General features: G+C 64.8%; 1 protein-coding gene across 3 annotated transcripts; it reads right to left on the minus strand.

Annotated features, from left to right (window-relative positions):
* Window positions 1-948: 948 nt before the first annotated feature.
* Window positions 949-27,802, minus strand: CELSR2 (cadherin EGF LAG seven-pass G-type receptor 2). 3 transcript variants are annotated; one of them, XM_084866146.1, is made up of 34 exons: window positions 23,962-27,802; window positions 18,446-19,093; window positions 15,465-15,687; window positions 14,950-15,065; window positions 14,675-14,763; window positions 13,938-14,095; window positions 13,431-13,594; window positions 13,005-13,130; window positions 12,493-12,659; window positions 11,921-12,208; window positions 11,649-11,823; window positions 11,285-11,426; window positions 11,009-11,129; window positions 10,426-10,609; window positions 10,172-10,273; window positions 9,356-9,450; window positions 8,906-9,115; window positions 7,810-7,993; window positions 7,563-7,691; window positions 7,297-7,474; window positions 6,947-7,114; window positions 6,730-6,856; window positions 6,409-6,609; window positions 5,934-6,108; window positions 5,514-5,626; window positions 5,303-5,382; window positions 5,088-5,214; window positions 4,849-4,971; window positions 4,120-4,247; window positions 3,825-3,913; window positions 3,522-3,716; window positions 3,220-3,390; window positions 2,875-3,109; window positions 949-2,598 (listed from the first exon to the last, which is right to left on the minus strand). In XM_084866146.1, the coding sequence occupies exons 1-34, from the start codon at window positions 27,290-27,292 to the stop codon at window positions 2,571-2,573; spliced, it is 8,790 nt and encodes a 2,929-aa protein (XP_084722272.1). In that variant the 5' UTR covers window positions 27,293-27,802; the 3' UTR covers window positions 949-2,570. The 3 variants fall into 3 exon arrangements, with proteins under 3 accessions (XP_084722272.1, XP_084722271.1, XP_084722270.1); XM_084866145.1 differs by having other exon boundaries at window positions 3,220-3,387; window positions 7,297-7,477; XM_084866144.1 differs by having other exon boundaries at window positions 7,297-7,477.

Genomic DNA, 27,802 nt, shown 5'->3' on the forward strand with positions numbered 1-27,802 from the left:
TCTCTGTGCATCCACTCCTGCCCCCACCCAGTGGTAACAAGGGAAACCGTTTATGGGCCTCTTGCTATGCACTGGGAACTGTTCTAAGCACTTTATGTGTGTTAACTCATTTAATTCTCATAAAAGCTCAACTAGGCAAGTGATTATCCTCCTCATTTTGCAGGCAGAGAAACTAAGGCTGAGAGATGAAGTCACTCAATTCAGTTCTTGGGTTTGTGTTCTTTTAAAAAAATTTTATTTATTTATTTATTGACTTGAGAGAGAGAAAGGAGAGAAACACTGATCTGTTACATCCATGCATTCATTAGTTGCTTCTTGTATGTGCTCTGACTGGGGATCGAACCTACAATCTTGGCATATCAGGACAATGCTCTAACCAAGGGAGCTACCCCATCAGGGCCTAGGATTGTGTTCTTAATCACTACCCTTAATTGCCCCCTACCTAGTTTGTTAAACCTCTGAAAAACACAAACTTGGGGATAGAAGACATGTTGGCAGAGGACATAGTTGGCTTGAAGTGTGAGTAGCTGCTTCATTCCCATTGGGAAATATACACACAAAATGGCCCAGAGAAGCAGCGTTAGGAGGTACTCAGTCACTAAGCACCTCGAAATTCCCACCGCCCTCCTGTCTCCTGAATTCTGCCCACAGGATGCGAGCCCTGGGGGTGGGGGTTGGGCTGGAAACCTGTCCGCTGGGTGCAGCCTCCTCTCCAGCTACAAAAGTCCCTTCTCGAGAAAATGGTACTTTCCTGCCACATCTTCCTTGGGAATGCCGGGACATGAGTTTTGTGATGATGAGGCTATTTGGGGAGCATGATGGGATATTGGTAGCTAATCTAGCTCACCCCAGCCACTTGTTATCTGATTCCTGACCTCCTGGTCCTGCCTGCTCTTATTCTTAAAGGCCAGAAGGATGAGCATCACACCAAAGCAATAATGACAGTGCTCAACCCGCACAGAACTAGTTTATTCAGTAGTATGGGAAAATGGAAAAAAAAACAAAAAAAACAATCACAAAACCCTACAATATTTACAGTAACAAACTGTACAATCTGATGGTTAATGTCAAGTTAGCATCCAGCATCTTTGTATTTTTTTAAGTCAAGTCATCAGTAGTGAAAACCAGTGACATGTTGAACCCTTTGCGGGAATTTCTGAGGGGAGAGGGGAGGAACCGGGGCGGGAAAGCCAGAGACCAGCCTTACACATGGGAAACGGGAGCTTTTTCACCTGCTCCAGAGGCAAGTCCATGACGAGTCTGGATTACATGCTTAGCATAAACGGTGACTCACATGAGTAGCAGTTGGCAAAACTGAGGAGGGGGAGAAGGGGCAGGGAGGTGACAGCCTGGAGCGAGGGGAAGGGCCTCGGGCCCCGTGCCAGGACTGCTGGGTACACACCCAACCTGTAACAGCCACATCAGACCCCCTGGGACCGGACACAAACCCATCCCAGCACACACCCAAAAAAAATGCAAATAAATAAAAATAGATATATATATTAACTCTCTCTTCGCAGGGAGCTGGGGCGGGGGGAGGAGGAGGAGAAAGAGGAACAGGACCTGGTCCTTTGAAGAAGAGAGCCAATTCCCAGAAGGGGTTAAAACTAGAGCATGTCTCAGAGGCCACAGCAGCTGAGGGGGGTCCTCTGTCTGATCTTGGGAGGACCCCAGTTCCCTCTTCCTCCCCGTCTCACCCACACAAACAGCAAAGAAGCGCAACTGAACGTGACTGGCCTTCCCCGCGGGCGGGCCGCGGGGCTGGCAGGGAAATGAAGCACTTTTGGGTCAGCGAACTGAGCAAACGCCCGGGCTGCAGCGCGTGGCCAGAGTCCAGGACAAGGAGAGGAGCAGGGTGGCCCGGCCGCCGCCGCCCGGGGCACGGGTTTCCCTCAGAATGTGTTCATGCAGCATTTGGGGGTCTGGGGGCACGGAGCCCTCCGGCTCCCTCTCCGGACGGGCTTCTTCAGTTCCTGGGAGGGGCGGCGCTGGGGGGTGAGACGCCCTCGCCAGCCTGAGGCCCGCCCGGGGCAGCCGGCTGGCCGCGCTTGGCGCCCTGGGTGTGGCTTCGTCCTTTCCTTTTGGTGATGGCGAGTGAGGGGCAGGCCCCCCGAGTCCCTCTCCTCCCAGAGGCACAGCAGATGGGAAACCGAGGAGAGGCTGGGGCGCCTCCTGGAGGTCCTATCCTCTTTGGGAAGGGAACGGGGAGTCAGTTTCCAGCGTATAAAAAAAATGAATCCCTGAAGTCATGAGAGTGGAGATCCTTTTTAAATTTTTTTTTTTTCCTCTTTTCTGAAAAACTTTTTTCTTGGAGATGTTGGCCCCAGGGGTCCAAAGTGCAGTGAGGGAGCGGGTGGGAGAGGGAGTTGGCACTAGGTGGCCTTGGGTGGGGTGGGCGCCCTCCCGGCAAGGCCCAGGCTCCTCAGATGGACGTTTCGTCGCTGCTGCGGGCGGGCGGGCGGGCGGGCGGGTGGCGGGGAGCGGGCAGGATAAAGCACAAGACAGGAGTGGGCATGAGTGCCGCTGGGGGAGGCAAGGGAGCCTCGGGCGTAGGAACCGCCGGCCCAGGGTTAATGCAGGAAGTTAAAGAAGAGAAATCTGGAGAGGCAGGAGAGGGAGCGACAGAGAAGGCAGACGGAGGGTTAGTCGGAGCAGAGGAGACAGCGAGAAGCTTCCACCAGAAGAAGGAAACGGAAAAGCAACCCAGCTCCCCACCTCCCGCTCTGCCCGCTGCCCACGGGGCGCTGTGGTGCGTGGGCCTGTCGCCGTGCGGGAGCCGCCCCGTCGTCCTCTGCCAGCCAGCCAGACCGGCCGGGGAGCTCCGAGCCCAGCCGGGGCCTCTGTACCCCGACCCGCTCACCCGGCCACACTCACTCGGAGCCTGACGAGTCCTCGTCCACGGTGCCCGCCTTGATGCTCATGGCGATGGGCATGACCCCGTTCAGCTGCTCCTGGAGGCTCTGGCGGGGCGGGGGGCGGGGAGGGTGCCCGGCCCGGCTGCCCTCGCTGGCGGTGGAGCCCCGAGAAGACGCGGTGCCCTGCTCCAGGGGGAGCCGCAGGAGGCTGCTCTTCTCGCTGATGGTGGGCAGACACTTCTTCTTGAGGATGCCTGTGGGCCAGGAGGGCAGGGGCCATGAGGAGCAGGTGGTGAGAGCACAGGGCTGCCCTAGAGCGCCCGGCTGGCCACAGGGCCAGGGTGGGGGTGAGCTGCCCACTCACCTTTGTGAGGTTGGGCAGAAAGGCCTGGAAGGGGGCCCAGGGACCCCTCCCACGGCAGGGCATCTCCGTTCTCCCGCGGGCGCTCCTCACAGGCCCCGTTGCCACCGCTCTCCTTCGCGGTGGTCCCAAAGTCCGGCCAGGGGACCTTCCCGGGCCCCGAGACCCCGTCTGCTGGAGGGAGGGAGTAGATGAGTCCCGGAGAAGGCAGACAGCTGCGTGGCCACCCTCGTGCTGCCTCCCAGGCATGCCGGGCCCTTCGCCCATCCCCTCTCCCCCAACGCCACAGCCCTGGCGCCACCCACCCTTGGGGGTGCTGTGCAGGGGCAGTCTCTCGGCCCCGGGCCCCAGCAGGCTGTCCCAGCCCGGCTCTCCGGGGAAGGCAGCCGCCGCCTCCTCCTCTTCCTCCTCCTCCTCGCTGTCCGATGAGTGGGTCGAGGCATAGGAGCCACTCTGGTCATCTTCCAGGGACAGGTCACTGTCGGAGTCTGTGTCGGGGTCTGGGAGGGGGAGAGAGCTGAGAGCTGGCCCGCCGGCCTCTGCCGGCTCTCAGCGAAACCCAGGCAGCTGCCCCCTCACCCGCCAGCCGTCGGGGCACCCATCCTCACCATGCTGCTGGTCTTGACCTTCCAGGAACAGGCCGCCGGGGTCCCCCAGGCCAGGGGGCGCTTGCCCAGGATTCAGTGCGGACTCCTCCCTAAGAAGACAAGGCCGTGCCGGCAGGGTCAGCCTGTCCCTTGCCCAGTGTCCCATTCTGGTTCCCAGTTCCTGCCCTGTGACCCTTACCGCGAACTCAAGCTGCCACTGGGGTCGGCCTCGGTGCGCATTCCCAGCATGCACAGGGCTCTTCTCCCCTCCCTGGCCGCTCCCCCCCCACCTCCTGCACCAGTCACTGGGGCTCACCTCAGCAAGAAGGGGATGTAGCTGGGCTGACTCTTGCCCGAGCGGCTGGCGCTGTGCAGAGAGCCAACCGAGTCTCCGTAGGGCTGGTACAGCCGCCCATCTGCATACGGGCTGGGGCAGTTGTAGGACTGGATGGGGGACACAGAGGTCAGTAAGTGCAGGAGCAAGAAAAAGGGGGGTCTAGGTTAGGAGCAGAAGGGCTGGGGGAGCCTGCCCCAAGCCCCACCTCCCACACCCCCGGCCTGGAAGAGAGGCCCACATCTCTGCTGTCGCCCATGGCAGGGCCCATAGTGCTGCGGCTCTGCCCCCGCTGTGCCAGTCCTGTGACCCCGAGCGCCCGGACTCGGCGTGTACGGGCGTGTTGGTAAGAGACGGCACTGGGAACTGTCTCCTCGGAGCCTCCTGGGGGCCTGGGAGAATTCGCCTCCAGTCCAGGGGGTTCTCAGGTGCTGGGGCATTCATGACCTGATTACCTGTCTTGGCCACTTCCTCACCTGATTCTCCCAAACTCCAGGCCCTCTCTCCCAAGTCAAAGCCCCTCCCCCACCCCTCAGGGCCCCCTCTTCCCAGGCCACACATACCACTCTACCACCCCCTCCTCCTTCCAGGAAAGAATGCAGGGATGGAGAGAAAGTGGGACCGAAGCACAGAGAGCAGGCTGCTTGGGCCTCGCACCTCTCCCCGGACTCCCCGAGAGCCCTCCTCCTCCCTGCGTCCCGGGCCCCTCACCGAGGTCAGGGTAGACTTGGTGGTCAGAGCAGGGTCAGGGCTGGGCTTACGGCTGCAGGCAAACTTGAGTGCTTTCCGGACCTCCTTGCTAAGCACCACGTAGGAGAGGAAGATGAGGGGGCCCTGGCAGGCAGGAGGCGGCAGCGGGTCAGCGCCCATCGGAGCACCCACAGCCGCGCGCCCCCTCCCGTCTCCGGGAGGGCCCCCCCCCCCCTCCCCGGCATGGGCCGGCCGGCTACCTGGACGCAGTTGCAGGCAGCGAAGAGGTAGTGGAAGAGCAGAGTGTCGCTGTTGACGGACAGCAGGGCCAGCAGCCACGCGGCACTCAGCAGCAGCAGGACAGCGAAGGAGGGCCTCAGGCCCGAGCTGGGGGGCGGGAGGACTGTGAACGGGGCCCTGCGGCCGCCCACACGCTGCCCATCCATCCCCGCCCGGCGCCCACCCCCGTACTCACACGGGGCCCTTCTTCTCAAAGCCCTGCCGACGGGCAGCACAGGAGGCCCGGGCCGCCAGGATGTACAGGAAGACACTCATCTGGCGGGGGAGGGGATCGTCAGGGAACAGCCAGCTTCCACCCCACGGGCCCTGCAGCCTCAGCTGTTCCCAACGAGGCCTCAACTCACCCCCCCACACACACACACCCCAGCCCACGTTCCAGCGCTCACCGAGACGGCGAAGGCCACAGGGCCAGCGAAACTCCAGATGAGGGTGTCGTAGATGGAGAGCCAGCAGAAGTCGGGGTTCCCGTAGCCCTCGGGGTCCAGGCCCACGGCTAGACCTGGCACACGGGGACAGCAGCAGGGGAAGGGGTGGTCAGCGCCGGGAGCCGGCAGGCCGTCAAGTGGGCTCACAAGGCCGAGCACAGGAAATGACGGTGCGGCCCCATCTGTCCACGCCGTCCTCTCCCCACGGGGACCCAGCCCCTGCAATGGGGGCTTCAGGGACCGGGCTCAACCAGAGGGACAGGAGTGGAGGCCCTGGTCTGGGGCATCGGGATTGGCGCCTCTGGGCCTGGGATACGGTGGGAGGACGCAGTGACGGGGGCCATGCGGGATGTCGGACCTCGGGCCCGGGCGGGCGGGTACCTGTGATGAAGGCGGGCACGCCCCAGCCCAGCATGTAGTAGAAGCGCATGGGGCCGGCGTTGACGTCGCGCACCTCGGTGAGCGCCCGGTACAGGTGCAGGGCCTCCAGCAGCGCCCAGGAGAAGGTGCAGAGGAACAGGAAGTGCAGCAGGATGGCGATGACTGTGCAAGCAAACTGAGGGCCGGGCCGGGTCAGGCCGGGCACCCCAGGCACCCCCAGAGCGCGGCTTCCACAGGGGGTGACAGCCTGGGTGTCGGGGGTGCTTCAGGGGGGGTCTGGGCCAGGGGAAGGTGTTTCTAGGGTGCTGGGAAAGTAAGGGAGCTAGAGAAGAGGAGACCTGGGCTAGGCCCCGGGCTGGGCTCTTGGACAGTGACTGCTCCAGGAGCAGGTTGAGGGGGGCGGAGAGCTGAGAGCTCGGGGGGGGTGGGGGGGGGGAGGGGTGGAGGAGGGGCTGGGTGAGAAGAGACAGCTTACTGGGAGGTCAGCCTGGTTGATTCCCAGGAGGAAGACCAGCTGGGCCAGGCCCAGGGCGGCCGTCAGGTTCCGGCGAATGCCGTGCTGGTTGGAGCGCAGGGCACGCAGGAGGGTGAGGAAGAGGAAGGTGAGCAGCAGGGCGGCCAAGGTGACCCCTAGGGCCACGTACGTCAGGGTCTTCAGCGGCAGGATCTCCCCGTTCTGCGGGGCAGGTGGCAAGGGGCAAAGGGCAGGGGGGGGGCGTTAGGAAGAGCAGGGCCTGAGCCGCCAGCCCCGTGCCCGGCTCACAGCCCGGCTCTGCGGGCGTCCCTGCGGGCCCACCTCCCGCCGGGACACGTCCATGAGCACAGCGAAACTCGTCATGTGGTTGCACTGGCAGCTGACGTGGCTCTCGTTGCGGAAGACGACCTCGCAGCCTCGGGCCGACCAGCCGCCTGTGCCGCTGACCCTGCGGGGGGGAGGCAGGGTCAGGAGCCAGGAGAGGGGGCGCCCGGGGGCCCCAAGCCTCAGGGAGGGGGGCGGGGCAGGGCAGGCTCACAGGATCGAGTGGTTCCAGAAGACGCAGATGGGCTTGGTCCGCTCCTCCGTCTCCAGCAGCCGGAACTGCACGGTGACGGGCTTGTCCAGGGCGCGGGGCAGCCGCTCTTCGTCGTCATGGACGCTGATGCTCACCACGGGCGTGTTAATGACGGGGCGCTTGGGAACCCTGACGCGGGGCGAGCGGGTCCCCCATCACCGCGGGGGTCGGTAGTGGTGTGACTGGGGCACACCCTCCACCGCTGAGATGCCCCCCAACCAACCCCCGGTCCCGCTCTGAGTCTCAGCACTCCCCCACCAGCCTGCACCCCAACCCCCTCCCTCCGGCCCCCGGCCTCCCCGGCTGCTCACCGCAGGCTGCGCTTGTCCGGGTCGTAGTTGTGGGGCAGCAGCCCGGCCAGGGTGCGGTAGATGATGACGCTGGCCACGGCCTCGCCCTGGCTCAGCTCCGGGTGCCGCCGCTGCCGCCGGGCCAGCTCCTCGGGCTCCTGGGCCTCTCCGGGGCCCCCGGGCCTGACCACGGCGGGCGCTTCTGGGAGAGGAACACTGTTCACTCCACGGGACCCTGCACAGACACCCCAGCCTGGCCCCGGACCCGCCCCGAAGCCCCCACTGACCTCGGAAGACAGACTCGGGCAGGATGACCGTGGTCTCCAGGTCCGGGGGCCGCTCCCCCCTCAGCGCCTCGTAGCGGGGCAGCTTGGCCCCGGCGAAGTTCCCCTTGTCCAGGCGGACCACAGAGATGACTGGGGAGGGGGCGCAGGTCAGACGGCGGCGAGGCCGGCAGAGCCCCGGCAGGGCCCCCCTCCCCAGGAACTCTCTCGGCAGCCCCTCCTCCCCGCCCCGGGCAGCCGTCTGTCTCACCGATGTTGGGCGTGACGATGGTGAAGGGGCTGAGGTAGGTGTGCCGCATGTTCTGGGCCAGCGCGCTGGCGTAGGCCTCGTAGTGCTGCAGCAGCCAGGCCGTGCCGCCCTCCGTCTGCTGGATCAGCTCCCAGTGCCGCTTGTTGGCCGCGTCCAGGAGGGCACTGCCCACCCGCAGCAGATTCTGGGGGTGGGCCTGGTCACGGTGTGCTGTGCCCACAGCCCCCCACCTCTCATCCCGAAACCGGGCACCAGCCTGTGCCTAGACCAGCCCTGGCTCCCCACCCTCCCTCTAACCCTTCCTCCTCATCTCTCAGCTGGCCAGGCCCTGTGCCTGGACCCGCTCCCTACCCTGGCACTGTGGGCAGAGAAGCCTAGTCAGACCAACCTCCAATACAAACGTTATTTTTTTATGGGCAAACTTGCTATAGAAAGCATTGGGGCCCGGCCGGCGCGGCTCAGTGGTTGCGCATCGACCTATGAACCAGGAGCTCACGGTCCAATTTCCGATCACGGCACATGCCCAGGTTGCAGGCTCCAACGCCAGTAGGGGCGTGCAGGAGGCAGCCGATAGGTGATTCTCTCTCATCACTGATGTTTCTCTCTCTCCCCCTCTCCTTTCCTCTCTGAAATCAACAAAAATGTATTTTAAAAAATAAAGAAAAGGGCCGGGACCAGTTTGGCTCAATGGATAGAGTGTCGGCTTGGAGACTGAAGGTCCCGGGTTCGATTCCAGTCAAGGGCATGTACCTTGGTTGCGGGCATATCCCCAGTGGGGTGTGTGCAAGAGGCAGCTGATCAATGACTCTCTCTCATCGATGTTTCAAACTATCTCTCTCCCTTCCTCTCTGTATAAAATCAATAAAATATATTTTTTAAAAATTTAAAAAATAAAGAAAAGGAAAGCATTGGGAAGAGGAGTTCTCGGTTACCCGGGTGCCGGGCCATGGCTCAGGGGATCTCACCGAAGTCTCATGCCAGCTGGGAGCTGCCCAAAGGCAGGGGCGGGGAGTGCTCCGGACTCTGCCCTCAGGAGCAGACTCGCTCAGAGACCCCTCCTCACCATGAGGCCCCCCCAGCCCCCTCTGAGCCCCACCTCAGTGAAGTGCACGTCCTGTGTGGCCGACAGCCCGAAGCCGCGCTGGGCGCTCTCGTGGGCCAGCAGCCGTGTGGCCAGCTGGTAGGCCACCTTGACGTCACTGCCGAAGTAGCCAGCCGTGTGCTGGGTGGCATTGCGCAGCAGCAGCGCCAGCCGCTGGGAGCGCCCGGAGTCCAGGCCCGACTCGTTTCGCTGCAGCCGCTCAGCCTAGGATGGAACCAGAAGGGAGGGGAGGGCAGGGGGTCAGCGCAGGGCGGTGGCAGAGAGGTCCCCAGAGGACAGAACTGGCGTGCAGGGGCCTCAGCCACGGGGAGAAACGGCCTCTCCAAGCCGGGCCTCAGGAGGCAGGAGGTGGAATCCCAGAATCCCTTTCTCCAAGTTGGGCGGGCCTGGTGAGACTGGGCAGGGGACGGGGAGGGAGGAGGTGCCATGAGGAGGCTCACTTACAAAGCCCTTCAGCTCGGAGAAGGTGAGTGACGTGCAGTTGAAGAGGTTTGGGGGTAGCCACCCCCTGTGCTCGTCACAGTGGCGCACAGCGGTCCCTGGGGAAGGAAGCCAAGAGGGCTGCCTCAGGAGGAGAGCCCCGGGGGCAACTGGACCTCGTGGGCTGGAGACGGGAGGCGGGCAGACGAGGGCCCTGCCCTCCTGTAGCCCAGGTGAAAATGGGAGGACAGGTGTGCACAACACTCAAGCCAGAGGCTGGGCCAGAAGAGCCTAAAGAAGGGCTAAGGAGCACGGGCACATGGTCTCCTTGAGCCCCCCCCCCCCCCGCCCTCCCGCCTCGTCCCTGCCCCCCTCCAGCCACCACCTTCTGCTCTCAGCCATTCTCAGGAACTCCGCTCTTCGTCAATCTGAGGACCAGCACCAAACCCCATCCCGGGCTGGGTCCCCTGGGACAGCGCCCAACATCCCCTGCTCCGCAGACTATGTCTAGTGGCATAACTCCAAAACCAGGTGGTGAGCTCAGGCTGAGACCCCTGTGGGGTTCCTCTTTGAATCCCCAGCACCCAGCCCCGTGCTGGGCGCCCTGTAGGTCTCTCAGCACTTTAGTTAAGAGTCCAAGATGGAGGTGCTATTCCTCTGGGCACCCTTGGGAACAGAGGAACCATGACCCAGGGAAGGATGGGACATAGAGCCTCTAGGACCTGCAAGCCAGAAAGGGGGACCCGGAGTCTGCAGCCAGGGGCTTTCCGCCCTCACCCCACCGATGAGAGGCTAAGTCCTCCACATCCCATTCTAGGCCTCTCGGCCTTCAGCACGTACCAAAGGAGCCTTTGGGGCAGGGGGCGGCAGCAGGCAGCCCGAAGCGGGTGCGGGGCCACCAGATCCCAGCCTCGATGGCCCGTGGGCAGCTGTCGTAATTCACTGCGGGGAAGCACACACGGTCACCCGGGAGCAGGTCTGCCCAGGTGGCTCTGCCCAGGCTCCCAGCCCTCCCTCAGCATCCTCGGGTCTATCACCAGCGTCTGCTCCTGGGACAGCAGGGGACCTGGCACACCGCGAGGGGGGCCACCCACCTTCACAGCCGTTGGTGGTGACCTCGGCAAAAGGGTTGTCACAGCGGTCGCACTGGCGCCCGATGACCCCCGGCTTGCATGGACACTGGCCGTCCTCGGGGTCACAGACTCGGGACAGGGAGCCCGTGGGGTAGCAGTCGCACAGGAGGCAGGTGGGGCTGCCAGGGGGCCGGTAGTGGTTCTCCTGGGAGGAGGAGGGGGAGAGGAAGAGGGTTTCTGGCTCAGGCTCTCTTTGCTGGACGAGGGAGGGGGCGCATCCTTTCAGCTGAGGCCCCTCAGAGAGACGCCCCTGACCTCATGTCCCCCCGCCCCATGAATAGTATTCAAAATATTTCACAAGTGACAATGATCGGGAGTTTGGCCCGTCAGCAGCACACGGCCAGCCCAGCGGGCCCAGAGCTCCCTCGTGAAGCACTGGTCCTGGGTCCCCCGACCTCCCAGACACATGAGGACTAAGAGCCACTTGCCCACCGCATTAGAGCAAACCGCAGGCCTCAGCCTCTGCAGGAAGTCCTCCCCCATGGTCCCCTCCAGGGCCCAGGAGGTGGAGAGCAGAGGTCAAGGTCTAGGTTGGGGCTGTCACCTTGCAGTGGCACTCGCCGCTTGTCTTGTTGCAGTCTGGGTCGAAGCCCTTGCTGGCATCACAGTTGCATGGGCCGCATGTGGGGTGCCCCCACCAGCCTCGGGGGCAAGGCTGGTCAATCCTGCAGAGAGGGGCGCGGGCAGGCATGAGCTCCCTCTGCCATTCTTGCCCGGGGTGGCCCTGGGTGGCCCTTCTGACCCTGGCTGCCACTTCACCAGGCGCTCGGTGCCCTGAGGGACGCCCCAGAGGGAGGTACTGGGTGCCCTGCCCACTCACCTGGTCTCACAGTACGGTCCAAGGTAATTTGGGGGGCACTCGCAGGTGTAGCCGTGGGGGGCGCTGGGCTTTCGGGTGCACGTGGACTGGTGCTCACAGGGGTTCAGGTTACACACGTTCGTACAGTTGTCACCATAGTAACCTGGGACCAGAAGGACGGGCGAGGCTCAGTACCCGCCCTCCCCCAGCACTTTCTTCATCGTCTCCTTCCACTGAGAGCACCATACCAGCTGGCTACGGCGGTGCAGGGCAGGCGGCTGAGGCTCAGAGACGGGATGCGATTGGCCCCAGGTCACACAGCAGAGCCAGTCTGAGGCCTCGGGTGCCTGCTCACCTGCCCCGTTTCCCCGGATCCCTGGCTCACCTGGGTCGCAGCTGCAGGAGTAGCTGTCCCAGTCATCGCTGCAATAGCTGTTGGCAGGACACGGGTTCGAGTCACAGGGATCGGGCAGGCTACAGCCTGGCTCCACGTTGATGCTTTCCCCGCGGCTGGGATCCAGGCTGCTAACACCCTTGGGCGTCTCGCTCACCCGCACGCCCTGGGAAGGACAGGGGCAGTGTTGGGCCTCCGTGGAGCAGGCCTCCCGGTGGTGGTGGTGGGAGTCATGGCTGGGAAGGTCCGGGGAAGATGCTCACCTGCAAACAGCCCCGGAAGCCTCGGGCCACACCGCCGGCGGGCCCCGGCACTCCTCCCACCGTAATGTTGCTCAGGTGCAGCCCGTGCAGCCGGGGGCCCAGGTTGCCCTCTGCCCGCTGCTGCCCATAGTCGAAGGACAGGATGGCATGGCCTGGGCCCCCGCTGGCTCCGAGGGCCAGCTGCGCATGGTGCCAGTCGCCGTCATTGGCCCGGCCTGGCTCCAGGCGGAGCGAGGAGGCCTGGAGCCCCGTACCCTCCACACTCAGCACAACGTGGCCCTCCCGCAGCTGGCACAGGGAGGAAAGAGAGGAGGGTCATCAGACCACCTGGACTGGCTCTTCTTCCAGCCCGCTGTCCCCTTCCTGACTGGCAACCCCATCTTGCTGCCCCTCTGAGGCCAGAGGACAAGGTGTTATTTCCTTCAGGCCCAACAGGTGGCAGCAGTGACCACCAAACTGATTATCTGCCTCTTCATTCCCAGGAAAGACCCATCTCAGACCAGCCCCCTGGAGGCTGCTGCAGCCCTGGCCAGGGATCACCAACCCTCATCCCCCGCCCCCCAGTGCATCACCTGCAGGGTGATGGTGCTTCGCCCCCTGGTGACAGCCTGCAGTAGGACACCGTCAGCCTTGCGTGTGCGGAACATGAGGCTGAGGTGCCAGGGCTGGGAGATGGGCAGTGAGAGGCCGTGCCAGGCCACCAGGCTGGTGCCCAGGAAGTGCTGAGGGTTGGCCATTTCTGGGGAGCAGATAAAGGCAGGCTGAGGGGCGGAGCAGACGGTCGCCTCAGGAGACACGGTGCTCAGCGGGGGTGGCCCCGTGGGAGGCAGGTCAGGCACTGCCTCTCCTAGCGCCCCCTCCCTCACCGGTCCCGCCCCCAGAGCACTTCCCTGCCCTGGGCCCGCCCCACGCTGTGCCCACGCCTGTCTATCACTGGGCCCTTTGTCTCCCGTGCTACCCTCTCCGGCTCTGCCCAGACACGCTTTTCCACCCGCAGCCCCGGCTCGACAGGCCCTGCCCAGCGCCTGTCCCTGCCAGGGTTCCCGGCACTGCTGACAGCGCGGGGCCCGGCCTCTCTGCCTACCCTGGGCACAGCTTTTGCCCCCGAAGCCCAGGGGGCACTCGCAGCTGAACGCGTCCCACTGGTTCACACAGGTGCCCCCGTTGTGGCAAGTGTTGCTGTCACACACGTTCTTCTTGGGAGGGCAGCCTGGGCGGAGAGAAGGGGGCTCAGGCAGGGTCTGGGCCAGGGGCTGGAGGGGTTTGAGACCCCCCCTCACCCCACTCCCGCCTGCAGGTGTCCCCAGACCGGGGATCTCCCCTCTGTGCACTGGCCCCAGCCCCGCCCCGCCCCGGGCTCTGTACCAGGCACGGTGCTGTTGTGGGCTGGAGGGGTTTGAGACACACACACACACACACACACACACACCCGCCTGCGGGTGTCCCCGGACCGGGATCTCCCCTCTGGGCACTGGGCCCGCCCTGCCCTGCCCCGCCCCGGGCTCTGTACCAGGCACGGTGCCGTTGTTGGCGATGAAGTCGGCCATGTCCACGGGCCGGCTGTCCACCTGCAGGTCCCTCATGCAGCCCACGAAGTGCCGATTGCGGACGGGGAAGCTCTCGGGCAGGTCGGGCACCCCCCCCAGCAGCAGGGGCCCCGTCAGATCCAGAGACCTGGGGGCGCGACAACGGGGATGCCTCCTCCTTCTCCCCACTCCCTGCCACCAGGCCCGAGAGGGAGGGCCTCGGGGCCCAAGGCGCCCTACAGAGCAGCGCCAGGAGGAGGGAGAAAGGCACCCCAGACCCACCCCCTCTCCTCACCGATCCACAAGGCCCTGCTCTCACCTCCCGATCTCGCCTGCTCCTACCCCCGAGGCTGAGCAGGCTGGGGGACATAAGGTGAGGGTGGCCCCCGTCTGGATCAGTTCCCTTTTCAGGGCCCCGAAGGCCTCCTCTCGACAGTCCTCCCTGCCCAGCCTCTCCCCCCAGCCCGGCATCGGGCCCTCTCCCCGCTTACTTCTTGCTGCCCCCCTGGGTGCCCTGGGCAGCACAGGAGTAGTTGCCCAGCACGGCTCCGAAGCGCAGGGCCACCCCCGTGTCACAGCCATCCACGCTCACCACGGCCACCTTCTGCTCCGACGGGCCCTGGGGGAGCCCCGTCTGGCCCAACAGAGGCTGCGGACGGGGAAGGGCAGAGAAGAGTTCGTGGGCCAGGCCCAAAGACACGGGTGCACACGGACACCCCGTGGTGTCCACACGTGTGCATGTACATGCAGTCCCGTGACCTGTGAGCTTAAAGCTGTGGTCGGCAGACTCATTAATCCACAGAGCCAAATATCAACAGTACAACGATGGACATTTCTTTGGAGAGCCACACTTTTTATAAACTTAAACTTCTTTCTAACGCCAATTCTTCAACGTAGACTCGCCCGGGCCGTGGTATTTTGTGGAACAGCCACCACACTCAAGGGGCCAAAGAGCCAAGTGTGGATCGCAAGCCGCAGTTTGCCGACCGCTGGCTTAAAGCAACGTCCACTTGCGTTTGGCGAGCGGAACAGAACAGGGAGCATCTGGCACTGCCCACCGGAACGGAAATAAATGCCCCAGCAAGGTGACCAACGCCCACCTCTCCCTCCCTTTCAGGCAGACGTGCCATGGCCCGCCCCCTGGAGGCAGTGCCACCCAGGTCTGGGGGAGCACCTGAGCCAAGGGCAGTACCCGCCCACTCCCTCAGCCCCGCCCGCCCACACCCACCTTATTGTAGTACTTTAGCTGAACCGTGTGCCACTGGCCATCGCTGACTCCCCCGGGCACAAAGGGGGACACGGTGGTGGTGGACTCCCCTAGAGAAAGGAGACAGGCGGGCTGGGACGCCAGGCGAGGGCTGGGAATGGGGCGGGGGGCAGGGGGGTGCCCATGCTTGGTCCCGGGCCCAGGCCTGTCTGGCTGGGAGAGAGTCTGACTTGGGGTCGGGGGTGGAGCGGCATGGCGCCCTGGGGTTCAGGCGAGGACACGGGGCGCCGGGTCACCTGCGGAGAAGGTGAGCTGGACCTGCTCCTGGATCACCTCGAGGGCCACAAAGTCGTGCTTCTCGTTGAAGCGGCCGTTGTACAGCAGCAGCCCGTCGCGCTCCTTGGTGGCGAACCTGTGCGGGAGCCGGGCACGGGGGGCAGGGAATGGGGCAGCCATGGGCACAGCCAGCTCCCCAGCCACCCAGCTAGCCCTGGATCCTATTCGGTACCATCCAGACGGCTGGCACCTCGGTCAAGGCCATGGGCCAGGGGTCTAGAATGTGGAAGATGAGCCCAAACCAGAACCGAAACCCTGGCCTGCTGGCTCCCACCACCGCGGGCTGGGGGGGGAGGGGGGAGGGACAGGTGGGCCCTGGTGGGTGAGGAGGGGCGGCTGGCCAAGTGCACAGGCCTGGTTCTGCCAACATCCTGCACCCAGAACCCCCGCTGCTGCCCCTCCCCTTGTCTGCAGAACGAACAGAAGGCACCAGACTCCCCCCCCCCCCCCGCCCCCGCCCGGGCCCGGCACTCACGAGAGGGCCAGCGTGAAGTGGAAGCGCTGGCGCAGGCCTCGGAAGGTGACGAAGGAGCGCGCGGGGAAGCTGCGGGTGGTCACCTGGCAGAAGGGCTTCTGGAAGTCCCCGGAGGGGCAGTCGCACTTGAAGCCGCCGACCAGCAGGTTGACGCAGGTGCCCCCGTTCCTGCAGACGCCGGGGCTGCAGCGGCCTGAGCGGGCACTCACCTCGCAGTGCTCGCCTGGGCAGGAGGGACGGACGGCAGGGTGAGGGCCAGGTCCCTGAGAGGAGGTGGGGGACCGGGGCTCCTCCCCGCCAGGCGAGACCGCCCGCGGTCTCCGCTGACCCCACAGCACTCCCCAACTCTCCCAGCACCCCTCTTCTTCCTCCATCTCCTCTGAGAAACCTCAGCCCTTCCCACTGCTATATCTGGCCCAATGGACTGTCCTCACCACAATCCCCTATGGTTATCCCCCTCTCCTGCATGGTCCTGAAGCTCCCAGGCCTGCCACACACCCTCTGGGCCTGTGAGCTCCCCCGATCACAAGGCCCAGGTCCCTAGCAGCCTTTGGTACCAAGCAAGCTGGGGTGCTCTGGCCCCTGCAGGGGTGAATGTGCACGGAAGGAAGAGCTGCAGGTCAGCGCCAAACGCCTGCCTCCCTCTCTCCCTCCCTCCCTCCCTCCATTTCTCCCACTGGTGCTTTTGTCCCATCAGGTGCCAAGATCAGTTTCCCTCCCTGGGGATGAGACCAGGCTTCCACTTGGATTCGTAGGAGTTTTTTTTTTTTTTTGGGGGGGGGCGTAGGGGGAGGGGGAGGTGTGGACTCCCCAGGAATGGGGCGGGGACCTCCCACCCTGGGCCCTGGGGTCCAGCCTGGGACCTCTGTGCACGTGGGAGATGCTAAGTTGGGCACTGAGCGCCAGGCGCAGACCAGGATTCAAAGGAGGAGCTGAAAATTCCAAGGGGAAAACCCACCCCTTTCTCTCCCTCCCCATTCCCAGATTCTAGAGATAGGTTCTCAGCCCTGTGCCTAGTGACTGGCTCTTGTTTCCATGGAAACTGTTGTTCGCCTACTCTAAGCCCCCCCCCCCCTCCCCCGTCATCCTCCTGGACAAAGACTCCCCTCCCCTCCCCGAAACCCACCCCTCCCTCCCCCCACCCACCCCCACCCACAGCAGCAGCTGAGAGGAGTCAGTCTGGGAAGTTCTGGGCAGGAGGGTGCGGCGGGAGAGGCGGTGGCGCCACTGCGGGCCGGGCCGCGGGCAGGGCTCTGGGGGAGAGGGAGCCAGGCCTGAGGCATGGGGCAGGAGGGCCACGGGAGCGGGGAAGGGGTGTCCAGATGAGAAGCGAGGGCCTGCAGGGAGGGGTCAGGAGCACAGAGCAGAGGCAGCCAGCAAGAGAGTGATGGGGTCACAGGCCAACAGGGAGGCCTCCTGGGCGGGACCCTCTTTTTTATGCACCCGCTCAGGCTCGCACGGGTGCAGCGATCTGAAACACCCTTGTCCCCCCAACCCGAGCCCCTCCGGTGTTCCCAGCTCTCCCAGCCTTCCCCTCAAGGCCTGGGAGAAAAGCACTTTCGGCAGCACAGACAGTAACTTACACTGTGTCTAGGGCAGGGAGGGGGAGAAGGAGGGGGGTAGATCAGGGTGGAGGCCCAGCCTCACCTCTAATCAAGCTTAGAGGGGAGACCTGGAGCCACCATTGCCCACAGGCCAGGTCTTTCCACGTATTAAGTGAATTAAATGAATCCTCACGACTGCCCGTGAGATTAATACTCACAGCTGCCACAGGATGTGATCCTTTCCATTTAAAATACGGAGGCACAGAGAGGTTAAGGAACTTGCTTAAGGACACACAGCTACTGGTGGTGGCAAAGCTGGGATGCAAACCCAAGCGGGTTGGCTCTAGAGCCAGCGCTGACCTCAGGGACCCCGGCTTGGGGTGCAGGGGGCTGGGAGTGGAGAGGGAGGACTTCTTTTTCTGCCTTCCTCTGTTGGTGGGTGTCACAGAGCGAGGGGCGTGTGAACGGCCGGGGCAGCCTGTACCTCGCTCTGGAAACGAAGGTGGTAACAGCCGAAACCGGTTTGGCTCAGTGGACAGAGTGTCGGCTTGCGGACTGAAGGGTCCCAGGTTCTATTTTGGTCAAGGGCATGTACCTTGGTTGTGGGCACATCCCCAGTGTGGGGTGTGCAGGAGGCAACTGATCGATGTTTCTCTCTCACCGATGTTTCTAGCTTTCTATCCCTCTCTCTTCCTCTCTGTAAAAACTCAATAAATTAAAAAAAAAAAAAAGCCGAAACCGGTTTGGCTTAGTGGATAGAGCATCAGCCTGCCGATTGAAGGGTCCCAGGTTCGATTCCGGTCAAGAGCATGTACATTGGTTGTGGGCACATCCTCGGTGGGGCGCGTGCAGGAGGCAACTGATCGATGATGTTTCTCTCTCATCGATGTTTTCAGCTCTCTCTCTCTCTCCCTTCCTCTCTGTATAAAATCAATAATATATATATATATATAAATTTTTTTTAAAGAAAAAGATAAAGAAGCTGGTAACCAATCCCTCCCTCGGCTCATCCGTGTAGCCATCCAGGAGGAGGAGGAGGAGGAGGAGGAGGAAGAGGAGGGGAGGAGGAGGAGGAGGAGGAAGAGGAGGAGGAGGGGGAGGAGGAGGGGGAGGAGGAGGAAGAGGAGGGGAGGAGGAGGAGGAGGAGGAAGAGGAGGAGGAAGAGGAGGAGGAGCAGGAAGAAGAGAGGGGGGAGAGGGGGGGAGGGGGAGGAGGGGGGAGGGGGAGGAGGAGGAGGAAGAGGGGGAGGAAGAGGAGGAGGAGGAGGAAGAAGAGAGGAGGAGAAGGGGGAGGAGGAGGGGGAGGAGCAGGAGGAGGAGGAAGAGGAGGAGGAAGGGGAGGAGGAGGAGGAAGAAGAGAGGAGGAGGGGGGGAGGAGAAGGGGGAGGAGGAGGAAGAGGCGGAGGGGGAGGAGGTAACCAGACCTCCCTCGGCTCACCCGTGTAGCCGTCGCGGCAGAGGCAGGTGTAGCCGCCCTCGCGGCTGCGGCAGCGGCCGTGGGGCCCGCAGGGCCGCGAGTAGCACAGGTCCACCTCGGTCTCGCAGTAGTCGCCCGTGAAGCCGGGCGGGCAGCGGCAGCGCAGGCCCCCGACGGGGTGGATGGGCCGAAAGAGCACGGAGGAGGAGGCGATGAAGGGCGCGGAGGAGTCGAAGCGCAGCACGGACACGCAGCGCATGTAGTTCTCGCAGGGCTCGCGCAGGCAGATGTTGTCGTCGAAGGGCAGCACGCGCTGCGCCGAGATGGCGGCCAGCAGGCTGCGGTTGAGGTACAGGCGCTCCTGCAGGTCCTCGGAGGGCAGGAAGGGCGGCCCGCCCCCGGGCCCGGGCGGCTGGCCCACCGACAGGCTGACGTTGAGGATGCGGCCGCCGGGCGCGTCCGTGTCCCGCTGCACGTTGAAGACCACCACGTGGTCGGGCGGCGTGGCCAGCGTGGCGGCCACCGCCTGGATGAAGAGGCCCAGCAGCGGGGACAGGAAGCGCTCCGGGGACATGTCCTCCAGGCGCAGGGTGATGCTGTGCGTCAACATCTCGTCCGTGATGATGGTGACGCGCAGGGCGCACTGGGCCGTCACGCTGTGCACGCCGTCTGCGGAGGGAGGGAGGGCCGGCCGTGGGGTCAGGACCGAGAGCGAGAGGGCCTGCACAGGGCTGAGACCCCCGAGCTCGCTCTTGCACCGCTCAGCTGCCAGGAAGGGTCTCACTTTATTTATTTTTTTAATATATATTTTTACAGAGAGGAAGAGAGAGGGATACAGAGCTACCATGTTTCCCCGAAAATAAGACATCCTCCGAAAATAAGACCTAGCCCATGGAAAGATAAGATATCCCCTGAAAATAAGACCTAGCGCAACTTTGGGAGAAAAAAATTAATATAAGACACTGTCTTATTTTCGGGGAAACAGGGTAGAAACATCGATGAGAGAGAATCATCAACCAGCTGCCTCCTGCACACCCCCTACTGGGGATGTGCCCACAACCAAGGTACATGCCCTTGACCAGAATCGGACCCGGGACCCCTCAGTCTGCAGGCCGACGCTCTATCCACTGAGTCAAACTGGTTTCGGCAAGGGTCTCACTTTAGAGAAACATCCATGTGAGAGGCACATCCATCGGTCGCCTCCCTCATGGGCCCTGATCAGGGCCAGAGATTGTACCTGCAGCCAAGGGTAGGTGCCCTTGACCTGAATTCAACGGGCACCCTTCAGTCCACAGGCCTACGCGGAGCCAAACTGCCTAGGGAGAGGCTCTCTTTTCGAACGGGCATAAAGGTGCCAAGGAGATGTGCCACCTGTGGGCAAGTCACTCCTTGAGGACCAGCCCCCATGCCTAGGGGATTCAATATGAAGTGCTCTCTCACCCGCGCTGGATAGAGAGCGTCGGCCTGCGAACTGAAGGGTCCCAAGTTCGATTCCAGCCAAGGGCACATGCCAGGGTGGCGGGCTCGATCCCCAGTGTAGGGCAGTGCAGGAGGCAACCAATCAATGATTCTCTCTCATCATTGATTTTTCTATCTCTCTCTTCCTCTCCCTTTCTCTTTGAAATCAATAAAAAATATTCTTCTTTTAAAAAAGTGCTCTCTTCCCCAAACCCTTTGGTGTGTGAAGCCTGGTGCATCTTTTAATACCTGTACACCTTCCTCTGCCCAAGCCATGGGTCCTTGCAGGAGAATTGTATTCTGCCTTTTTCTTACCTCCCCACCGGACCAGAGCACCATGAGAGACCCACAAATCCAATCCTCCTGCCCCCTCCGCCTCTCTGTCTCAACACTCCCACAGCCCTGACCCTGGCTGTGCTCCCCCCTCCGCCACCACAGCAGAGAGTGGGGGATGAACTGGGTCAGTGTGCCACCCGGTCCTCCTCTCGCCGAGCCCCATGGCTGCTTGGGCGCAGGCCACTATCCCCATAGCAACGCCCCACACAAAGCATTCTTCCCATCCGATTCTCCGGGCTGCTAAGGACAGCCTGGGGGGCTCCACCCCAGGACACCCAGCTGAGCCACCTAGCCAGTGGCGACAGCACCCACTGCTCTGGTGCTCAGGGGTCTTGGGGGTGGGGGAGGGGGGGAGCTGGGCAGCTGGGACCCTAGACAGAGCCCCCCTGGGCTGAAGTCTTCTCTGGCCCCAGGGCCTCTAACCACTCATCGCCCACTTGGCTCCTCCCGGCATCACACCAGAACGCCTGCCACACACTCACCAGCGGCCGCCTACTCACACACTCTGCGGTCTCACTCCGCCCACGCGCCCGAGCCCAGCAACGCCATCCACGCCGGATACACGGAAACGGAGCTCAAAACGCACGCCGCGGGTCCGGGGAGGGGGACATGGCTCGGCAGGGCGCTAAGGAGCGTTCACATTTTCAATTACGACAGCGGCCTGCACTTAGCGGGTGTTCCGTAAACATGAGAGGTGGATTGGAACCTAGTCAGTCTCCGTTGTGAAGAAATCGTTTTTCAAACACGGCAGGAGGGGCTCTGAGATATAAAAAAGAACCCCCCGCCCCCCCAGCAGGACTGGGGCAGGAGATGGCGCTTCTGGGGCCGGGGGGGAGTCACAGAGGGGTCTGCAAATGGACTCTGCTTTTCTGCCGTGCCTGCGGGAGGCGGCTGACTGCACGGGAGAGCTGGGAAGGCCATCTCAGCCATGTCTCAGCTCACCGGCCACCTGTCCTCCAGCCTCGCGGCCTGAGGTTGCAAGGCCTGCCCCTCTCTCAGCACCTCTGCGCGTCATCACCCGTGTCAGCTCCTCCCACTCTTGTCTCACAGCCTGTGCTTCCTACCTGGCTTACTACCCAGCCGCCTAAACGCACCTACTCCGGGAAGCCTGCCCAGATCTACTGGCCTCTGGCTCTGCTTTGCTGCCTGTTTCAGACGCGCCTGCACTCGGGTAGGGTGCTGGCACAGGACTCGTGTACCGGGGGCCTCTGCCTGATGACTCCTTGAGAGGAGAGGCCCTTCGGGCAGAAAGCAGAGTCTACGCAGAGTGCTCCTGACTGATCATGGCAGGGAGGGGACAGCCAAGGCCAAGGAGCGAGAGAGACCTCACCAGCACGCGGCCCTGGACACAAGCACTCCTTCCCCGGTTCCCCACCGCCACCATCCAGGCCCCGCCCAGGCCCCTCGCCCACTGCGGCTCTGTTGCTTCCCATCTGGTCCGCCATCTGTGGCCAACTGCCCCCTCTGCCGTTGTCCCCCTCCCCAGCAGTTAGCCTACTGCTCTCGTCTTCCTTTCTGTTCCTCTCCCCTGCCTTGACCTGGGCCGCCCCTCCGGTGCGCAGGCCGTGGTGGGAACAGGGGCGGGAGGTGCACTGCCTGAGGCATGCTCCTGGGCACGGCCTCTGACCCCGGGACACACGACCTGCGCCCAGAGCCCAGCCAGCCACACCTGGAAGAGTGCCAGGCCCCGGACCCTGGCAGAATCAGACTCCCAGCCTCCCTGCCCCTGGCAGATGTGACAGGAGCTCCTGTGTGCCCGGCAGAGGGAGAAAGGCGAGGAGAGTGCAGGCCCAGGGCAGCCAGCGGCCCGGGCTGGGGCAGCTGCAGCCAGTGGGCACAGGAGAAAGGAAACCAGAGAGGCAGCAGCACCGAGACCAAACAGGGGAAGACAAAGGCCCAGGAAAAGAGCCAGCGACAGAGAAAGTGGGAAAGGAGGAGAGACCAACACAGGAGAAGGCCAGAGGGCACTGCCGAGGGCCAGTGCAGAAGGGCCCCCACGGGCAGGGCCGGGGAGAGAGGAGAGACAAAGAACAAGGGCAGGAAAACAAAGGGGCAGTGGGAGTCAATCCCCCCTTACCCCAACCTCCATGAACTTTGGGGTTGCCGTGGTGACCGCCTCCAAGGGTCAGAGCGGAGGGGAGAGGGTGGGGCGAGGGCTGGAGGGCCAGGGAGGCCCTCCCCTCTCTATCAGAGGGGAGCCCAGGTCTGGGGCTCGGCCCTCAGTGGGGCCTGCTCTGCCGCCATCCCTCCGTGTCCTGCCACACTCGCTGAGGGCAGGCTGGGGCGAGGACAAGAGGGAGCGGCCGTCCTTCCCACTGCCGGCCTCCCAGCAGAGAGAAGGACACGGGAGAGAGGAACTCCAGCCTCCCACCCCCTCCTCCTGGAGGGGAAACGGGAGCTTCGAAGGCACCGAGTCTTATTCGTGACCCCGAAAAGCCCCCACACCCTGGCCGCCAGAGGAGCGGGCAGGGAAGGCCTGTCCAGGAAGGACCACGATTGGGGAGGAGCTAAAGCCATGCCTGCATCTCTCTCCGGCCTCTTCCTCCCTCCCTCAGGCCCAAACGCCCCTCCCTGATAGGTGTGGAGCGGAGGTCCGGGACCAAACGGTCCCCAGGGTACAGACTGGTAACACGGGGTCCTCACAGGGTCCCAGGGGTTCCCAGGCTCGGGGAAGGGCTCTGCAGCCTGGGGCCAGCCCCTCCTCCCGGCCGGGCGGCGCTCACTGCCCGTAGCTGATAGAAAAGGTACAAGGCCACCCCCACCCCAGCCGGCCTCCCCCTCCCCTTCAGGCCGGGGAGTCTGCAGGCTGAGCGCTTGGCCAAGCAGCAGGAATGCCCCGTCTGGGTCCTGGCCAGGCTCCCACACTCAGAGGACTCCGTTCTCTCCCCCACCGGCAGGCTCAGGGGGCTCTGCCCTCCGAGGCCATCAGTCCCCTGGCTCATCCTGGTCCCCACACCCCATTCCCGGAGCCCAGGCTGGTCCCAGGCAGCTGGGAAGGCCCGGGGTCCTCAGAACAGCCTCTCGGGTGGCAAGGGGGCCCAGGAGGTCTCGGCCTGCCCCGGGGAATCCCTGCAGCCCCTCCCCCAAGCCGGACCGAACCAGGGCCTGGGACAGTGGGGTCTGTTTGGACAGAGACAATGAGCTCTGGCCTGACTTCCTGTGGGAGCTCTGAAGGGGGAGCCAGGCCGGGCCTTTCTGCCCGGAGGGGAAAGAACGCTGGAGACAAAGTGCCCCTCAGCTGGTGTGCGGCTCAGCTGGGAGCCAGAAGGGGCCCCAGAGGCCCGACGGCAGGGTCCTGACCCCGTGGCGGCAGCCCTGTGCCCACAGCCTCAGCTCCGCGTGAGATCACAGGAGAGCCCTGCTGGGTGAGGGGTGCTGAAGGGGCCCACTGGCCTCCCGCCCCCTCCCCCAGCTCTTTGGGCCCCCACCCCGTCTTGCACCCGCCCTTTTCCACAATTCCTGGCAGCCACAGCCCGGGCAGCAGCCTCACAAGACTTCCTCCAGCACGTCACAGGCTGGTGGGCAGGGGCAGCCAAGCGAAGCAGCCCAGCTCGGCCTGCCGCACCGGCAGCCAGGGCTCCTGGGGCTCCTTCCCAACTGGCGTCTGCCCCTCCACCTCCGTGCCAGGCACCAGGCAAAACGGGCAGAGGGGAGAGGGGGGCGGGTTCCGTCAGGAGTTCCACCCAGGCCAGCCGCCCAGGCCCAGCCCCTCCCCAGCCGCCCAGGCCCGGGCCCCTCCTTACCGGACACCAGCACGCTCATGATGGCCTCCAGAGGCCGGTTGTTGTCCAGGGCCCGGCTCAGCCGCAGCTCCCCGGTGGAGGCGTTGAGCAGGACCAGGCTGAGCTCGTTTCCGCGCTCGAAGCTATAGGTCAGGCTGTCGGAGACGTCGGGGTCGTGGGCGGGCACGCGGCCGATGGCGCCCCCGGGGAAGCTGCTGGAGCGGTTGGTGACGTAGTTGTTGAAGAGGATCTCGAAGTTGCCCAGCACCGGAGGGTTGTCGTTGCGGTCGAGCAGGCGGACGTGGACGGTGGCCCGGCTCACCAGGGGCGCCGAGGTGGCCTGGATGACCAGGACGTACTCGGGCCGGTCCTCGTAGTCCAGGTCCACCAGGGCGGTGAGCTCCCCCGAGAAGATGTCCAGCTGGAACACCTCGGGGATGTTGCCCTCCACGATCTGGTACATGATCTGGGCGTTGGTGCCCTCGTCGGGGTCGGTGGCCGTGACCCGGGCCACGGCCAGCCCGATGGGGCTGTTCTCCTCCACGAACACGTCGAACTCGTCGTGCGCGAAGACGGGCGGGTTGTCGTTGACGTCCAGCACGGCGACGGTGACGTCCATGGGCGTGCGGGCGGGGGGCATGCCCTTGTCCACCGCGTAGGCCCGCAGGACGTACTGCGCCACGTTCTCGCGGTCCAGCCGCCGGAGCGTCCGCACGATGCCCGACGTGGACTCGACGATGAAGTCGCCGTCGCCGTCGTCGCCGCCCTGGAAGGTGTAGAAGACCCTGCCGTTGAGGCCGGAGTCGCGGTCGGTGGCCGAGATCTGCAGGACGCTGGTGAAGGGGGGCGCGTCCTCGTAGATGCTGCCCTGGTAGGAGTCCCGCAGGAACTGGGGGGCGTTGTCGTTCACGTCGTTCACCAGGATCTCCAGGTAGGTGGTGTCGGACTTCTGCGGGATGCCGTTGTCCCGGGCGGTGATGGCCAGGGTGTAGGACACCTGGTCCTCGTAGTCCAGCTCGGCCTGCGTGGTGACGGCCCCGGTGTCCGCGTCGATGCGGAACTGGGGGATGCTGTCCTCCATGAAGTAGGTGATGCGGGCGTTCTCGCCCGTGTCCTCGTCCGTGGCGCTGATCAGCACCACCGTGGTGCCCGCCGGCCGGTCCTCGTTCACGTTCACCGTGTAGTGGGAGCTCTGGAAGACGGGCCGGTGGGTGTTGGCGTCCGTGACGTTCACCACCACCTGCGCCGTGTCCTGCCGCGTGCCGTCGGAGGCGGTGACGGCCAGCACGTACTGCCGCTCCAGCTTGTAGTCCAGCGGCAGGGCCAGGGACACCAGCCCGCCGCCGCTCTGGCTGGTGATGGAGAAGCGGTTGCGGGTGTTGCCGCTGGCGATCTGGTAGGTGATGACGCTGTGGGCGTCGCGGTCCACGGCCGACACGGTCACCACGCTGGTGCCCACGGCGGCGTCCTCGTTGAGCCGCACCGCGTACTCCGGCTGGGTGAAGGCCGGGTTGTTGTCGTTCACGTCCAGGACGGTCACGCTCACGCTGGCCGAGGCGGTGAGCGCCGGCGAGCCGTGGTCCCGGGCCTCCACCCCGAAGCTGTAGAAGTCCACCTCCTCCCGGTCCAGCTCGGCCGCCACGGAGATCCAGCCCGTGCCGTTGTTGATGGCGAAGGGGAAGTCGTGGCCCACGCCGGCGAGGCGGTACTCCAGGCGGGCGTTGTCGCCGGCGTCGGCGTCGATGGCCTGCACGTGCAGGACCAGGTAGCCCAAGGGCACGCTCTCCAGGACGGTGGCCTGGAAGGGCGTGCTGACGAAGATGGGGGCGTTGTCGTTGATGTCCAGCACCTGCACGGTCACCAGGCCGGAGACGTTGGACAGCGGGGGGCGGCCGCCGTCCTGGGCCCGGACCCGCAGGGTGTACTCCTTGGTGGTCTCGTAGTCCAGGGGGCTCACCACGTCCAGAGCGCCCGTCTGGGCGTCCAGGTAGAACTGGCCCCGCGCGTTGCCGCTCATGATGCTGTAGTGCACCAGGGCGTTGCTGCCCTTGTCCCGGTCGGAGGCGGTGACCCTGAGCACCGGGCCCCCCGGGGTCATGTCCTCCCGCACCTGCACCACGTAGCGCTTCTCGCTGAACTGGGGGGCGTTGTCGTTGTCGTCCTCCACGGACAGGAACACGGAGGCCGTGGCGCTGCGAGGGCCGGGGTCCCGGCCCTGGTCGCTGGCCTCCACCGTCAGCTGGTAGGATTCCACCTCCTCCCTGTCCACGGGGCCGCGGGTTCGGATCACCCCGGAGCGGGGGTCGATCTCAAAGACGTCCGAGGGGCTGCTGCTGCCGCCGCCGCCGCCCCCGGGCCCCTCGAGCAGGCGGTACAGAATGTTGGCGTTGGGAGGGGCGTCGCCGTCCGTGGCTCGGACGGTGAGCACCTCGTAGCCCACCTCCAGGTTCTCCCGGAGGCTCTCCTTGTACTCCTGCTGCTCGAAGACGGGGTCGTGGTCGTTGGTGTCCGTCACCAAGATGGTGAGCGTGGCCAGGGCGCTGCGCCGGGGCATGCCGTGGTCCTGCGCCGTGACCCGGAACACGTGGGTGCTCTTGGTCTCCCGGTCCAGCTCCTCGGCCGTGGTGACGGCGCCCGTGACGGGGTCCAGGGAGAAGAAGTGGTTGGAGCGGCTGTCGAAGAGGGCGTCCATGGTGTACTCCAGCCGCCCCGCCTCGCCCTCGTCCGGGTCGATGGCCCGCAGGGAGGCCACCGCGGTACCTGCCGGCTGGTTCTCGGGCACCGTGGCCTGGTAGCTTGGCGGCTGGAACTGGGGAGCCGTGTTCACGTTCCTTTTCCGACGCCCACCCGTGGGCTCTTCGGCCGACTGCTCCCCTGCCCCCCCGAGCCCCGGGGTCTGCACCAGCTGGCAGGACTGGCATCTCAGCCGCGGGGCCTTCAGGCACGGGTGCTCGTCGGGCAGGGTGAGCTTGCCTTGCAGGGAGAGGTGGCCTCTGATGCCCAGGAGGCGACAGCTCCAGGGGCAGCCTTCCGGGGCGGGCGGCAGGGGGATGTGGGCCCCGGGTTCCGGACACCAGACCCTCAGCCCATCGTGGTGTGGCACCAGATGGCCGGTCAGCTCCGTCCCTGCATCCCTGCAGCGGCTGGTGTAGAGCCAGAGGTTCGAGGCTGAGGCCGGGCAGAGCCAGCCAGCGGGGGCGCAGGCCCCCAGGGAGCCGCGTCCTCCGGTCCCCAGGGAACGACAGGGCCCCACTTGGTCCCCCAGGAGTGGCGGAAGCAGCAACAGCAGCAGCAGCAACAGCAGCGGCGGTGGCGGCGTGGAAAGGGGGGCGCGGGCCGCCCGGCTCCGCATCTCTCCCTGCTCCCGGCCCCGGCCGGCCGGGTCAACGGCGGCGGCGGATCCTCCTCCGGCTCCTGCCGGCCCCGCCGCGCCTCATGCCCGGGCCGGGGCGCGGGTCCCCGGGGGCCACTCGTGCGCCCCGCGGGGCCTGCGCCTGGTGCCTCGGCGGGGCCGGCGCTGCGCCCTCCGATGCGCTCGGGCTCCCACCTCTCCCCGAGCCGGGCCCGCGCCCGGTCACCGCGCCCACCCCGGGCTGGCGCTGCGTCCCCACTCGCGCGCCCCGCTCTCCCCACCTGCGCTCGCGGCCCCCGCGCGCCCCAGGCCCCGCCGGCCCCTCCGATCCCCGGGGCGGCCCCTCCGCCTCGGCGGGATCGCCCACCTGCGCCCACGGGAACTGGTCACCCGGACGCGGCCGCCCCCGACGGCCCCGCGCCGCCCGCTCGCGCCCCGCGTCCCCGCCGCGGCTGCTGCTGTGGCCGCGGCGCCCGGCCTAGCCCCGCGCTCCCTCGCCTCCGCGGCGGG

This window comes from Pipistrellus hanaki (genome assembly GCF_964339955.1).
Source record: "Pipistrellus hanaki genome assembly, chromosome: 18".
NCBI lineage: Eukaryota > Metazoa > Chordata > Mammalia > Chiroptera > Vespertilionidae > Pipistrellus > Pipistrellus hanaki.